The sequence below is a fragment of the Melanotaenia boesemani genome, chromosome 16, assembly GCF_017639745.1.
Source record: "Melanotaenia boesemani isolate fMelBoe1 chromosome 16, fMelBoe1.pri, whole genome shotgun sequence".
NCBI classification, from domain to species: Eukaryota; Metazoa; Chordata; class Actinopteri; order Atheriniformes; family Melanotaeniidae; genus Melanotaenia; species Melanotaenia boesemani.
Window position 1 is genome coordinate 23182469 of NC_055697.1, and position 15569 is coordinate 23198037.

The following is a 15569-nucleotide window of genomic DNA, read 5'->3' on the forward strand; positions in this document are numbered from 1 at the left end:
AAAAGCACTAGTCTTGTGCAATGCTACAAGAAGAGTGCAATGCTGTGCCTCACACACATTTGTATGGTTATCTTTGCAGAGGTTTCATTAAATATAATGTATTTCCCAAAGTTTTACTTATTTAGTAAAAAACAGCTGACCGAAACCTCTTAAAGACAGCCATGCAAGTACACACACACACACACATACACACAATAACTAGAGACAAGAACCACATCAGTCAGTTTCTTAATAAAAATAATTCATTTCAGGACGACATATAAATAATTATTGGATCACACAATACAGATATCTTGATATTAATAAATACTTAACAAATAAAAACAGTTTTTTTTCATACAATACCCTATTGTCAAAAGAAACTTCCACACCATTTGCATGTTTTGTTGCACCTTCTGCTCTCAAGCCGATGCTCCTCCTACTTTTGGAATGTCCCTCCACAAGTCAGAGTGCCATTCCTAAATGCCTCAGCAGCTTAGACAAGTCATGTGCAACTTATATGATCTCCATCCCTGCCAAACTCAGCCAGAGTCCCCCAAAGGGTCCTGATGAGCTTGACCACTAATTGGCCTTTAATTGATTAAGGTTCATCTAGAGGTGATTAAAGCACACAGATATCTACGCACAGGCCGTCGGCATGTGGGCTGGCCTGACAGCTTTAGATACAGTTGAATGAAAAGGCAGACCAAGAGCCTGTTTGTTGTTTCTGACTGAAGCCACAGATGGACATCTACAGCAGAGGGTGTGTTTATCAGTGATCTGAGGGGAATAGCTGCTGATGTGGTTATCACTTTTGAGTTGATCTGATAAAAGTCTTATGCTTTAGGTTATCTCGGTAGGTAAATATTTCTTCATATTTGAAATGAAGATATTTTCCATTTGGGGATTTTCAGTGATGATGGTCCTGATAAGCTCTAATGCATGGTTTTCACAGAACCGTAGATGTCTATCCATGGCACTTACAAAAGTCTTGAAAAACCCAGGCTGGCCATTTTAAGGAGGTAACAACAACTGTTTGGCAATTGATGGCACTTTTTTTGTTTGTTTTCAACTTTTGGAAAAAAAAAACAGAAACAAATATATCAAAAAAGCACAAAAAAAATAAATCCAAAACCAACAAAAGAAAACAGGAATGTCAGTTTTTTTTGTCACATCTGTGCATTGTGTGTGTATGTTGAAGATGAGGCATCGGGTTGGAAGGTCCTACAATATGGATCAAGATCCATATTCACAAAAGCATTTTAAAGGTAGGAGCACTGATACATAATCACTGATCAGGCTCCTCTGGTCCATAGAATTTCATTACTACTTAAAGGCAAAACTTATCGAGGATCAGCCCCAATACTGTGCTGTTACAGAAACAGCACAAAACACATTCAGATAAACAAGATAAGCCAAAGCAGGCAATGGGATTGCTCTATGAAGTTTTGAAATTGTCGCCTTGGCACATCCAGTCAGGTGGAGCAAAGAGGAATGCATCTCTTTTTACAGGTTTGTTTAGCTACACCTCACCTCAGGCTCAGGTGAGGGCATACAATCTCAAAGAGCTGTGGTTACATGTGTGCAAATGTGTTGTGTGGTGGGTGGATAACTATGCAGACTGATGTGTTGTCGCATTCTCATAAGTTCTTGTTATTGCCAATCCCTTTCTGCAGGACTGACAAAACTACATTTGTATGTGCATGTGCAGGAATGCGTGCGCATGTCTTATATGCATTTCTAGGTGCTTAAGTAGTAAGTAAACATGAAAACAATGTCCAAGGCAACAGATCTGTTTTGAAAAAAAGGGGAAATTAGAGGAAGGAAAGGAGAAATAGAAAGAGGGTGAGTTCTGTCTTTACTGTGTTCTCTGCCTTCTGGCTGCTGACACCACCAGCATGTTGGCTACAATGGAGAGGCTTGTGTTTCTGTACATGTAGCACCAAAACTAGCAGGGGCCTGCCCTGTCTGTCTTGCATCATTTAGACACATGGTTTGTTTTTACTTTCCATATCAAGCAATTTACATTAACTTAGAAAAGTGACAACACTAAAGATGACTTGCCTGAAAACATAAACTTACATTTCTGTTAACTAATGGAGGAAAATTAAATTTGTAGAATATTACAATACTGATGGCAAGAGCCTCTTTATGTAAAGAGTACATAAATGAGAGACTTGGGAGAGCTAAGCTAAACAACAGTGAATATCATTAGACTTCATTTTAAGTGCTTCACTTGCTTTGCTTTGGCCCAGTTTGCTTCACTTCTGCTTACTACTTCCCCAGATTTGTTGCTGGCCTCGCCCATCTAATGCATCCTTCACCCTACAGAGTAAATGCTAGACAGACAGGCAGAAAGATACACAGATGGGTAAGACAGACAGACAATACGGACAGATGGGGGTATAAATCCTTGGCTGTGGTCTAGAAAGCAATGTCAGATGCTTCTTGTTATGTCAACATACAATCATTTTGTCCGGCATGATTCACTACGTACCTCTAAATACATATTGTACACAAGAGTTAAGTCAGTTGCTCTGACATATAGCCAAACCTCTCACCGTCTAAGAGCCCACGGCAAATCAGATGATAATAATTGCACAAAGAGGTATTCAGGAGGCCATGTCTACTGCGAACACACACACATTCATCACCCCCCCATGTACACACGCTCTCTTCACATTCTACATGGGGGAGGGGTTGATTTTCAGGCCATAAGGTTACTAGTAAGTCACTAGCTAGTTAGTTGGTTAGTTAGTTAGTATCAGAGGTGCATTGACTGGCATGGGGAGCCCACAGCAGAGCGGTGGCAGCAGCTCTAGCGATGCGTTGTCATCGTCACCATATGTGGTGGCGAGCGTCCGGTCAGCCGCGGTAAATCTGTTTGAAGTGGTCACACTCATTGCAGTAGCCCTGTTTCTCTTGGTTGGCATAGTGGTCACAGCCCTGCGTCCTGCACCGCTGCTTAGACTTCTCCTTGGGCGCCTGCGCCCGCCTGCCTGCTTCCCTGCCCTGGCCACGTGTGTGGCACTCTGGGCAGAGGTCTGTGCAGCCCGGAGACACGTTGCTGCAGCCACTCCGTCGGCACTGAGTCTGGCTCTGGGTCTGGGATTGTTGCGAAGATCTGGGTTTGGCTGCTCGGTCACGCTTAAAAGTAGGAAGAGGGGAAAAGTCAGTTAGTAACTGAGAGGTAACCATAATGGAAGGTGAGCAATGAAAAAACATCAAAGAAAAGCAGTAAAGCAGAGCAAGGAAGAAGTATAGCAGACACCTACCATGACCAGAGGAGGGGATTGTGGTGTGCGATGTGCCACTTGGTTGAGCCGTGCACTTTGCTCTTTAACGTAGCACTTATCACAGTAGCCCTCCAGCATTGCCTTGCCAAGTGCACCACATCCAGGCCCACGACACCGCGTGGCATTCTGGAAACCTGTTTCCAAACCATGCCGGTTCTGAACAGGGGCAGGGGGAGGAGTCAAGTCTGGAACAGACAGTGGTCAACATAAGCATATGATTCGACCTTTGAGCAAAGAAATATTGAGTGTCACTTAAACATGAAAAGCAATTTTTAAAAAGTAAAAAAAAAAAAAAACTAACAACATTTCAATAACAAATAAATTTAATTTTTCATGTCTAAATAAAACTAAAATGACAGAAGTTTTGCAGTTTTGTTTTTTAGTACTTACGGTGGTTGGTCTGATAGTCTACATAGCAAATAGTGCAGAAACCCAACTTTTCTGGCGTCCCAAAGAACTGGCAGCCTGTTCTTTTACAAAGCCGGGCCAGAGGGGTCTGCCAGGCTGACGGGTGTGCTGGAGTTAGGGTGAGGCACGGCCGCTCAGTGTCTCTGGCCTGGCTCCAAGCAGAGGATGAGGCTTCAGTCCTGGGGTTGTTCTGCTGTGGCTCACCCCTCTCTGTAACTAGCTGTCTTTGCATGCAGGACGGACACAAACCATTGAATATCCTGAACGCTTCCTGTCTGCACATGCTGCATCGCTCTGTCTCTGTGTCACAACCCCCCCACTGGGTCCAACCAGAGCGCTGGGTTGGGTGGGGGACAACAGGCCCCCCATTGGAGCCTGGGAGTCCACTAGCAGCGGTTCCTGTCGTAGAAGGTCCATGGTTCTGCCTGGAGATAAAGCAGCGCTCACAAAGTCCATCGTGTTCTACAATGAGGGTGAAGAGGCAGCCAGGTGTCTTGCACTTCATGGCATGAGTTTCACTGTATAGGCTGAGGCTGGGAGCAGTGGGTGGAGCAGAGCTGGATAACACCACCCCTCTCCCAGAGGAAGAGCATGGGGGGCTGCTGCTTCGGGCTCCTCTGGAGCTCACCTCAGTCTCTGATCCACCCATCACCCCTTGCACACCTGCTCCCTTGGTCTGAACCACACCTTCTATCCTCGTTCCTCCACCTGTGGTGGCTTGTCGCTTCTCAAAGCACTCATGGCAATGAGGCTGAGTGTCCACAGAGACGTAGAAGGTGCAGCGTGGTGTGGCACATCGGATCTCAATGAGGGAGAGCTGGGAGACGGAGAATGGTGGTGGGCGCTGTGGCTGGGCGGCCCATGCCTGCTCTTTATCCTCCTGCCAGCGCTGGTACTCGTGGTTGACAAGCTGCAAGTAGTCCTCCATCAGGTTCATGTCTTCAGGAAGGTTCCCCTCATCCAGTCTTAGAATAGAGACAATAATTTTCAATAATTCGTTCAATAATTTATGCCTTGCTTTTTAAAAAAAATTTTTTTCTTAGTACACTCAAGACTGAATTTAACTAATGAAGTTTCGGGAAGTTGTGTCAGCAAAGTCTGAAATCATCAACCAAAAAAAAAAAAAAAAAAAAAGATTCTTCAGTTCTGATCTATACTAAGGAATAACATCAATTCAGAGAAAAGAACTTATAAACTATAGGTACCGAGCAGCTTTCATGATCATTGTGGCTTCGTGACCCAAGCCAATCACAGGGATCTCCATCAGCTGCAGGTAATCATTGAGAAGTCTCTCTTTCTGTTGCTGCTCTTTCTCCATCAGGAAGTGAACCTTCAGCTCCTCAAAGCCCACTCGCCTCGGGTTAATCAGCGGTACTGCTCGGATTTCTGGAAAAAAAAATCAGTTCAGATCAAGATGTTAGATGGACACTAAATTCAAGAGAAAAATTCCCTGTTTGTGAATCTTAGTAATAAAACAACCGCGTCTCCTACCTGGACCACTGTCTTTTATGGTGATGAGAGGTGCAAAGTGTTGGGAGTCATAGCCGAGCACGATGGGGTATTTGTAGCACTCTGATGGTGGCCAATGTAGAGGCAGATAAATTCCACCCACATTCAGAGGAGAGATTGAGGAGCCAGATTTCATACTCCTGACAACCTGGTCTGTTGAAGAAGAAGAAAAAAAAAAAAAATCTTTAGAGATACTTTTTATTTTCAAAAATGCCCTGATCATAACCATCTTAAAAACTATCTTAAAGCACGTTTTAGAAGTTCCCAAATACTTAAGAAAGCTTAAGACAAAGCTTAACAGCCAATTATAAAAGACAGGATGTGGTATAAAGAAGTCAAACACTACAAAGACTCTTAAAATAATTGACAAAACAATGTTTTGAGAGATATAATAATAAAAGTTAGTACCTGCGATGACAATGATGGGTCTACGGAGAATGTTGGAGAGGATGAAGATGTGAATGTCCTCCAGAGAGTCAAACTGGAGACCATTGCTACTAGAGACTGGAGATGCCATCTTCACAATCTTATCCCACTCCTCCTCCCAGTTCTAGGACAAACACACACAGAAATAGCTAGTAAAATCAAACAGTTGTGTAAAATCATTTCTTTAACCACTACAAAGGTAAGAAAAAAAGGGGAATGTAAGCGCATGTTTGCAAGGTTGAAACTGTTATCTTGTTGATGAAGCATCTGCTGTCAAGCAGCTCCGTAATACAAAGTAAGAGTTTTAACGTGGAAATAAGCCTGGTCTTCATACCATGGTGGTGTATCGGAGTCCAGTCTGGGTGAATTCCTGGGACTGCAGCAGTTCTGCCTGGAAGCGAGCTTTAAACACTCCAGTATCTGTCTCTTTTAGAACACTGTGGAGAGCTTTCCGAAGCACCAGGTCTGTATCCTGAACACCTAGCATGTACTGTGAGGTCGCATGAAGCAAACAGTTCCCATCTCCTGTAGACACACACAGAGGAGACGAGCAGTTGATAGCTGACAGTGCACATGGGATACAAAGTTCTAAAGTTGTGCAAGCGTGTGCAGATTCAGCATACACTGCGGACAACTGCTGTGTGCGCACAATCAAGTTCAACTTAAATCTGGGGATTTCCAGACCATCAGGCCAATTGTCACGTTATGTGTTTTATGGATTATTATATGACCGTCATATGTGGGGGAAAAACACACACACACAAGCTGTTGACGAAGCTTCATTTTTAAAATTTCCAACCAAAATCTCCATAGAAAATTGTTTTATATATTTATATAAGAAAAGAGGTTTGTTTATGTTTTGCTCACTGTTCCCAAAAAATAAAAAGTTGTGTGTGTGTGTATGTGTGCTTTAACAGCTAAAAGCCCTGGAATTTTATTTAGTCTCCTTCGGCAGTGCAGGGTCTTTTTCTCATTGTGAAACATGAGAGCCCATATTTGTCAATGTGTGCAGCCCTGAAAAACCCTGCTGTCACACTAAAGACAGGAATTTCCCTGTGCTAACTTCTGCTTTTTTCTGTGTGTGTGTGTGTTTATGTATGTGATCTCCTTAGATCCCAGCTCATCAGTGCTACTCAGTTGGTCCTGTACTTTCCACATGGGGCGTGACTTTGGCAAGATGGAATGTGAGACTTTTAACTACTATCGCTGCTGATAACGTCTATGATTAAAAGGCATTGAGATAATGTGTGAAAACATACAGAGGATACACAGGTAGTGTAAAGTGAAAAGTTTGTCTACCTCTTCTAACAGGAGAAGAAAACACGCAGACCTTTTCTACATAGTAATGTTACCTAAAACTGAAATGTTCAGATTTTTAAAGGAATTGTTTGTGTACAAGCTGTAACCCCTGTACAAGAAAAAAAAAATAATTTAAACAAACTGGTTAGCTTCCACAGTAAATATCCTAAAAAATTGTTGCTTTGAGGTAAGTGTGCCTGAGGCCAAGCTGTGATCAGTTTCTCAAAATAACATTTTCTGTGCTGCGAGATGACTAATGTGAGATACACTTGTTTTCACTCAGCTAAAGGAACATCCCACTGTACACAAAGTTAAAAAAAAACATCAATTTCTATTTCAGACTAGCAAGCTGTTGTTGCATTTCGGTGCTCTTGCATCATTCAACAAAAACATAAAATTTGCAGCTCTCTAGTGAGAAAAGGATCCTGAACAGAGATACATGCACACAGACTCAAATGTCCACATGCAGACTCGCTTCCACATCACATAAAACACGCAGACATGTGACCCTGAATTGAGGTGCCTGGCGACTAAAGATGAAAGCTGGTCGGATGGTCCCGTCCGTCTGAATATAGACACTTCCTCTGTGACAAATTGAGGTACTTCCTGTAAAACACATCAGTGCAGCACCTGACTTAACTCTATTTTGTTGCCCATCCAGGCGAGGCCTTCAGTCTTTGTTCAAAGTGAGTCAAACAGAGTGAGTCAAACATTAAGAGTGAATAGAAAGGATTATTTAATGCCAAAACAATGTAGCATAAAAAAACACCTGAAATCTGTTGAACTCTTATATGGCAACACTACAGATGTGTGTGCATGGCTTTGCTTTAAGAGTATGTGGAGTCAGTGTGTTGTAGCTGAACCAATCCTGCGTGACGGCGACACATGACAGACATGGGATGCTGTTTGGGAAAAACCCTCGGATGTTTACTAGACATTCAAGACAGAGGACCCACTAAATTCAAATGACGCATTACTTTGCCAGGGTGGGAAACAGGAAACGGATATGACCCTGATATTTTAATTGGGGTGAACATTTTATCAAGCTTTGTTTTCTTTTAAAGATGGTTATTTCTCCTTCTTAAGTCTTGAACCTCTCAAGGTTTAAATCTTTCGGAAGAGCACACAGATAATGGGAGCAAATTTAAGTCTCAGATGATGTTGGATGTTCTCTAACAGACTTTGTCTCTCACGTTTTTCGTTTTTATGTGTGTCTGCTGAGCTCCGGTGACTCAGCAGCAGTCAGTCCTCTGTGTGTATGTGTGTGTGTTGTTCGTCCTCTGCTCAAAGTCACGTCTGGGTCCTTTAGAGTTAGACAATCCGGCTCTAAATTCTGTCTCGTCTTTATGACATCATCTAAGCAAGACAGGAAATTCCATGCAGTTTACCGGCACTGGAAGTCAGATGAGTTTGTCATTATTGAGGGGTCTTTCTGAAGAGGAACTATTCCCCAGTGAGAGTTACCGTAACTCATTGAATTATTACTAACTTCGGAATTTCTATGGACCCTATCACAAAACATCCAGTCACTTCCTCATCCATCCAGTAACACTTCAAAGTAAATTCTGAAATGAGGTCGATTTAGGAATTTCTCAAATAAGAAATAAAGAAACTATTTTCACTGGAAACTCACATGTTGAAGACAAACTTTCCTCTTTCTCTTGGGAATGGTTCAGTCAATAATTCTCTTTAATTATTACTGTCCCCTCAACTTACTTCAAAATAGAAGTGCACATGAGATTTGTTACAGCAAAACAGACAAAAGTTTTGGTAACAACTGACTGAACAAGACACAAATACATGAGCGCAGACTTCAGTTGGGGAGGTGGGGAGCGTAAGTAGCTCAATAATATTAAAAAAAAAAAAAAAACATTATTGACTTCATGTTCCAAATACATACCTACACATAAAAGTAGGGGGGCAAACCCATAAAGTTGTGAAAAAAAAGTGGAAATACTCTGAAACACCCTCAACAGTAAACTACAAAGCTGAGTGTGACGCCATCTAATTTCCCAGTACAGATTAACAATCAGAAGCCCTCAGACCTCTGCTTGCATGTTTGCCTACTCTGGGATGTTCCCATGTTACAACATCCACGTAACAGAAAACATGACTTAGCAGCGGGTCGGCTGAACTCAAAACTCGGCGTGGTAAAACCAGCAGGGCTGCTAAATGAGTCTGTGTGAAAGCGGAACCAGTACACCTCGATTGTTGTCATTTACAGTAACCCTACTAGTGAGTAATGGCATCTCAGAATTTACATATCAAATACCCCTGACTCAGAAATATATACCTTCTCTGTCATAGAAAATGAAACAAAAGCAACGCACATCCTCTGCAGGGTCCAATTAAGATCTCTACAGTTCCTAAAAATTAAGAAGGATAAGTTTTGCTCCAGCTCTGTAACTAGTCAGTCGAGTTGTTCAAGTTCCACTCCAGCTGCACTTCATTTTATTCCATGAATACTTAAAAAGCACAAATGTAAACAGCGTTAAGTATCCAAAAACCTAAATAAATATTCCTAACTTCATAAAACTTCACCCAAAAAGAAGTAAATCACAGACATCAAGTATACAGAAGACTCCAACACAGTTCTTACACATCACTCAGATGTTTCTTACCATTGGTACGTAAGGGCACCATCTTCTTCAACTCTCGGCACCAGTTCAGCTTCTTCTCTTGCTCCAATGAGGCCTGCATGGCTCGGTCCAAGATGGCGGCTTGAACTACCTCCCTGAAGGCCTGGGGGAAGTGGTTCATGGCGATCATCTCCAGCGTGTAGCGATGCATTCCCCGGAGGTGGTGCATGAGGCCGCCGCTGGTGCCGGGCTTCACTACGTCGTTGGGCACTCGCTGACGGATCTTCACGGCTTTCAGAAGGTTGGAGACAAACAGGAATTTGGGGAGGAAGTTCTGACCTTGCGACATGGCGGATGGCTGGCCGGTAGAATGGAAGGAGGGGAGGAAGAGGAGGAAAGGAGGAGGCACCAACCGGTGATGACCGAACGACTTGGACACTGGACAGAAAGAACGGGAGAAGGTATTTTATTTTACAGCACAGAGCAGTAGAAAAGAATAGACTGGTGGGACTTATGGGAAATATTCGGTGGAGATTCCCCTATCTTATTAATTGAGACTCAAGACACAACTTAATTCACAGTCTGTTTGGGAAACCACCCATCACACTGGATCACTCATTCCACTGTGGAGGGTTTTTTTTTTTTTTGGTGCTTTTTCACTGGAGATTCTGCTAGGCCAAATTACATGCTAAACACAAAGACAGCTTTGTATTCTTGTGTGCTCTTCTAATTCTGTTTTTTGTCTTTATGAGTTTTGATATTTCCTCCCAACAGGGTACCCCACTGTCCCACTGAGCTCAAAGCCTTACAACAATAAACTGGTGTTTTCCAGACATTCACCACAGGCTGCCCAGTGTTCCCCAGGCTATTGGGAAGGTCACAAGCTCCCCTCCATAGATAACACCTCACCAGCTGTCAACCTGAATCAAGATTTTGTTGAAAGGCAGAGGGTGATTGCAAAGAATAATCAAGGTGTTAGCACAGGTTCATCATGGTTATCTTAACAGCTTCACAGAAATGTCACCAGCATGAGCTACAGCCTCCACTAATGATCACAGATCCACCGCTAGAAAGGCTGGAGAAAGTTAATCCACAAAGGCTTTAAAGGCGCATTTCAACCAAAACGGAGAGCTTCAGGTCATTGCTAGCTCAAAGTAGAAAGTGATGGTCAGCAAGTAAGCCTGGAGTTTTGCTGACTTTTAAACTTCCATCGACATCATCCTTTAAATTGTTTATTAGCTGACAGTGACGCAGTGGATTCAGTTAAAGTTCATAAAACACCCAAATAAGGAGCTTCTGCTGGTTTCACTACCCAAAAGAGCAGCAGGTGCAACAACTGAGCAGGCCATACGAAAGGGTTAGTCACTTCTTGAAGGACCAGACAAAAGACCTCTGGATGGATGTCAGGGAGCATGTGGACACCAAACGTCGGTGTAGCGTGCTGTCACAGCGGACAGACTTTAGGCAGACAGACGGCGGTAAACGTTGCAGTGTAGGATAACTGGCTACACAAAAAACACAATAACAGTTGACTTTGCTGACGTTAAAGGCTTACGTAATTACAATGACAACTACATTTGAAACAATGCAGCGTTCATTCGCGTATTGATACAGCTCACTGGCGCCAATGCTACATTTGGCTATTTAAATGCCATGTTAGCCGCTTGAGGGTGACGTCTTTGTAAACAATGGCTGTCAAAGCCACTGTCGTGAGCAGGCTTCACGCTTCCTCCATGTCCCCAGAAACACGACCATACAATACTCAAGGCCCGAGCGTGATGAACCCAGTAAAGTCTTACCCCCTTGGTGGAAAATGTTGTCTACGCGGAGAGAAGACTGGTAGTTTACCTGTGTAATATGTCGGGGTAATAACAAAGCCTCCCGGATGCTCAGGCTAGTCCTCTCTCAGCCACTTCAGTCAGCCTCACCGCAGCGGTCCTCGGCGCCATTCAACCTTCTCTTTCCATCAGTATCAGATCTGTTTCAGAGCCCTCGAGCTTGCGAAGCCTTTCAAAAGACTACACACGTCGGCTAACGCTAGTTTGTAAAAAAAGGAAAAAGTCAAGGGGATTTCCACACGGGGACTTTCCACCCATTTTTCCTCTCTCTCTCTCTCTCTCTCTCTCTCTCTCTCTCTCGCTGTCTCTCTCTGTCACAATCTAATGTAGTTGCAGCTTTGTGCCGCCAGGGGGCCTCAATCTGTCTGACTCAATACTGAAATGCATACCCCACCTACTGAGCACAAAGGAGCGTCAGTGAAGAAGACAGACAGGTCGCGTCATACTCTATTTCATGAGACAGCCTCAGAAATAAATCATTAACCTGCTCTGAGACCAGAATCAGCAAATGACTCAGGAAAACGAAAGAAAAACTCATCATTTATAAGAAGCCGGTATTGACTTGTTGACTGCATGTATATGAGTTTATTTGAGTATTTAAAGAAGATGACTACAGCTTTTGGAATAATGATGTGTTACTGCTTTGACTGTTTGGAAAATGTTTTACTAGTGCTCAGAGGGATTAGACACTTAAGGGAAAATTTAAATAATAAAAAACACTGTTTCTGCTATCATGCTGAAGTCATTCAGCTTATAATGAGTTAGGTTATAAGGTAATATGTTTGTTTTAAGCACATTCAAGTGCAGTTTGATCTCACTTTTGTCCAACATGTTGACTCACACAGACTGATCAGATGCTTAAATTAAAGCTGAATTTGTATGACATTATTTCAACTTCTTTTTTTTAAATAACACTTTAAAAATTTCCTTTACTTTGAGCTGCACATGACCTCTACCAAAAATAATATTCTCTAAGCAGTAAGACCAGAAAGGGAGTTTTTATTCAGTTCCACTGACATAATCAAAATATAACTTCAAATAAATATTTTTTTTTAAGCAAGCTGTTTCCCCCTGTTCATGAATGTAAATACTCACATAGAAATGTTTACTTTTGGTCAAATTCCCCCTCACAAGTGGCTTGATAAAATGCCTGCACTGCACATGCCAAACCATTTATACTTGCAGAAACAGTTGGCAGCAATAACTCAACATCCAGCCTGTGCAGGCAAATAACCTGAAACACAACATGTGTCTTAACCCACGCTTTTCATGCACCTGTTGGTTAAAGTGGTTAACAAGCACTGCTCACTTAATGAGTGAGGCACCAGTATGCAGCAGAGCACACAACTGTGTTACTGTGGTCAACCAAACTAGGAGCTGTTGCACTTTGTTCCAACTCTCTCATTTGACTTGCCAGTGTTGCATGTGTTAAATGCAACATCAGCAAGTTATATTTGAGTTAGATTAAAATGGCATAAAAGGTCAAATACTGCTTTTTTGTGTCAAGGTAAATGTACTTACAGATTCATGTAGTCTATAGTGGTTTGCACAGCAATGCATTTTAAATATTTTTACAGTATGGGTGTGCAAAAAAAAAAAAAAAAAAAAAAGATGCATGGCTGACAGAAAACAAACATGGCAATGAATCCATACTGCTGAGATCATTTACTGACAATATTTCAGTCTTTAGGGCAAAAGTTTAACAGTAGTTTATATGACCATATTTATGTCTTTCATTACGCTAACAAGCTGCAGCCGAAATACGGTTGTCTAAAATCCAACATTTGCTAATTCTGAAAATTACACAGGTTCTAAAATGCAACATTCAAAATAATAAAAGTACAAATTTTACACGCAAACAAAATGTATACAATATCCTCAACAACTTTTAAGTGGATCAACAGCTGCCTGAATTTGTTTTTGCAAGAGCAAAGACTGGATGGAAAAAGGATGCATCATAATAGAGGATGAGGAATAAATTCTAAGGTAAATCATTAAAGAAATAATTGATGCTAAATCTGCACATATATGTAGGAAAACCAGTGTCAATCAGTTGCAGATTAACACATTTATTATACTTCAAAACTTCCTTATGGTAATGTTTTAAAAAGTGTTAACCTGAAAGTTATATTGTCATGCGTAATAATGTAATCTCACCTTAATACACAAAAACACAGGTTTAATAGTCCAGAATGTTATATCTGGTCAATGTATAAGTTAACCCTTTGAACCGTATGCCTATTTTTTGGCCTCTGCTTGGAAATTGCCATGTCCATGCCAAAATCAAAAATAAACAGAAACACACTTTAATGATAAATGTGAACATCTCTTTGGAATGATGCAGCTGCAGCTTCAAGCTTCTGTATGTACAATATGTGAACATTATCTCTGCAAAGGCCAACTCTGATAAGCAGAACAAAAAAAGAGATGTTTTAGTACAGATGATTCCGGGAAGTCTCCAAAATGTCTATTTTGGCACAGTTTGGTCGACTTAACATCCCTTCTGGTATTAAAAGGCTAAATTGCACCGAATGCATGAATCATATCAGTGAGTGGGAGACCTAAGATAAAACTCTGGAAATGTACAAGGTCTGATTTCACCAAAATATGTCCTAGCTTTATAGGTTGATTAGTCTACTTTTAGCATCTTCTTGAATTTATTTAAAATAGTAGGTTAGAGCTCAAATTTGCCAATGTAGTTGTATGGTTGTTCAAACACTGATTATTTACAAAGTAAATGAGATTTTTATTTGTTTTTATTTTATTTTTATTTGTTGGAAGCTTTTCTTTCATCATAAGGCATTGTGCCTGTGTTACAGTGCTAAACCTGTCTTGGTTTGCTTTTATTCAAAATTTAATAAAGCCCATTAAATTTCTCAAGTTCATTAGCTTTTTTCCCCCATAGTCACTAACTTAAGTATTAATTTTCCTAATACAACAAAGCCAGCTGATGGTGAGACCTTTTTTCCAAGTGCAGGGCACGGAGTGATTACCCATATAGTACAGAACATTTATCATTTTCCATTCCTATATAAATCTGTCACCAATGCTCTGACCACATGTTTTACTAGGAAGTCCATTCGATTGATTTGTTGCAGATTGTGATTAATTGTACATTTGACATTTTCATGATGAGAACTAAGATACTTCTAGAAGTTCAAAAGACTATAAACAGTTGTCATAAAGCATGAAAATATAAACAGAATAACATTTTTATTGTTTAACATGGGTGAGAAAATTATTCTCAGGGGAGAAGTCATTTTTCAAATAGACGTATAGGATATGTATAGGAAATGTCAATAAATTATATCTGCAGCATAGAGTTCCTCAACTTTATAATTAGCCTAAATCTGTAAAGACATTTGGTTTGTTAAAGCCAGAGAGTTCATTTGATTTTCTGAATGTTGGATAACCCTTTGACAGCAAATTTTTCTGTGACTTTAATGAATTTGATTAAAAATGTCCGGAAGCAAACCTCCCTGAGTCATCTTTACCACCTGCTTCGGGTATTGTATGTGCTTTAAATATGTGAAACCTAAACTAAGTCTTTGATTTCCCACCACTGTTTCACATTTTGACCATTTCACTACTGTTACTATGTTATTTACTGTCATCTCAGCCATTTGCCGAAAATATCCAAATGTAAAGAAAACAGTCAAAGAAACATTTTCCCTTGATTTTTTATCTTAGTGCAGATTTTACAGGGATAAGTTTAACCGTTAAATTACAATACTTGCTGATTAAATCCTTCTTTAACTGACAGATACTTTACTACTGTGGCTTAAAATAAATTCAAAATAAATCAAAAGCTACTTTAGTGTCATCATGTTTGAAAAATATAATCTAGATTACAATAATTAAATACAGACTGAACATGAATATGGTTTTCTACACATCTATTTAATGTATATACAAAATTGTAAAGTTAACTTACCTGTGAAGTAAATCAGAGCTCAAACCTTGCCGTGTAGCTTTGCAAATATTTAAATGGAGCTTTGAATCGCTGCTCATTCACTTCTTCTGCCAATAGCATGGCTGATTCACTCCTCCCTTTCCATTTTCCTTTCTCTTCCCTTTGGAATGACTCCTACTTCTGTGTTGTGCTGCCCAAGCATTGACCACAGTTCAGTTTCCTACCTACTCAGGCAGGGAACAGAAACTTCTTGGCTCACCTGACATACATTCATAAAGAACAGGCCTCACCTGTTTAAGCTAATGGTCTTGCCTTAGAGATG

At 40.9% G+C, this 15569-nt stretch overlaps 1 protein-coding gene across 2 annotated transcripts; it reads right to left on the reverse strand.

The window, feature by feature from the left end:
- Positions 1-220: 220 nt before the first annotated feature.
- tnfaip3 (tumor necrosis factor, alpha-induced protein 3) lies at positions 221-11603 on the reverse strand. Of its 2 annotated transcripts, none has more exons than XM_042010540.1 (9): positions 11345-11603; positions 9539-9934; positions 5953-6143; positions 5601-5742; positions 5175-5345; positions 4889-5069; positions 3666-4648; positions 3255-3460; positions 221-3126 (listed from the first exon to the last, which is right to left on the reverse strand). In XM_042010540.1, exons 2-9 carry the CDS (start codon positions 9843-9845, stop codon positions 2845-2847), a joined length of 2463 nt encoding a protein of 820 aa, XP_041866474.1. In that variant the 5' UTR covers positions 9846-9934; positions 11345-11603; the 3' UTR covers positions 221-2844. The 2 variants fall into 2 exon arrangements, with proteins under 2 accessions (XP_041866474.1, XP_041866475.1); XM_042010541.1 differs by lacking the exon at positions 11345-11603 and adding an exon at positions 10306-10654.
- Between the last annotated feature and the right edge of the window lie 3966 nt (positions 11604-15569).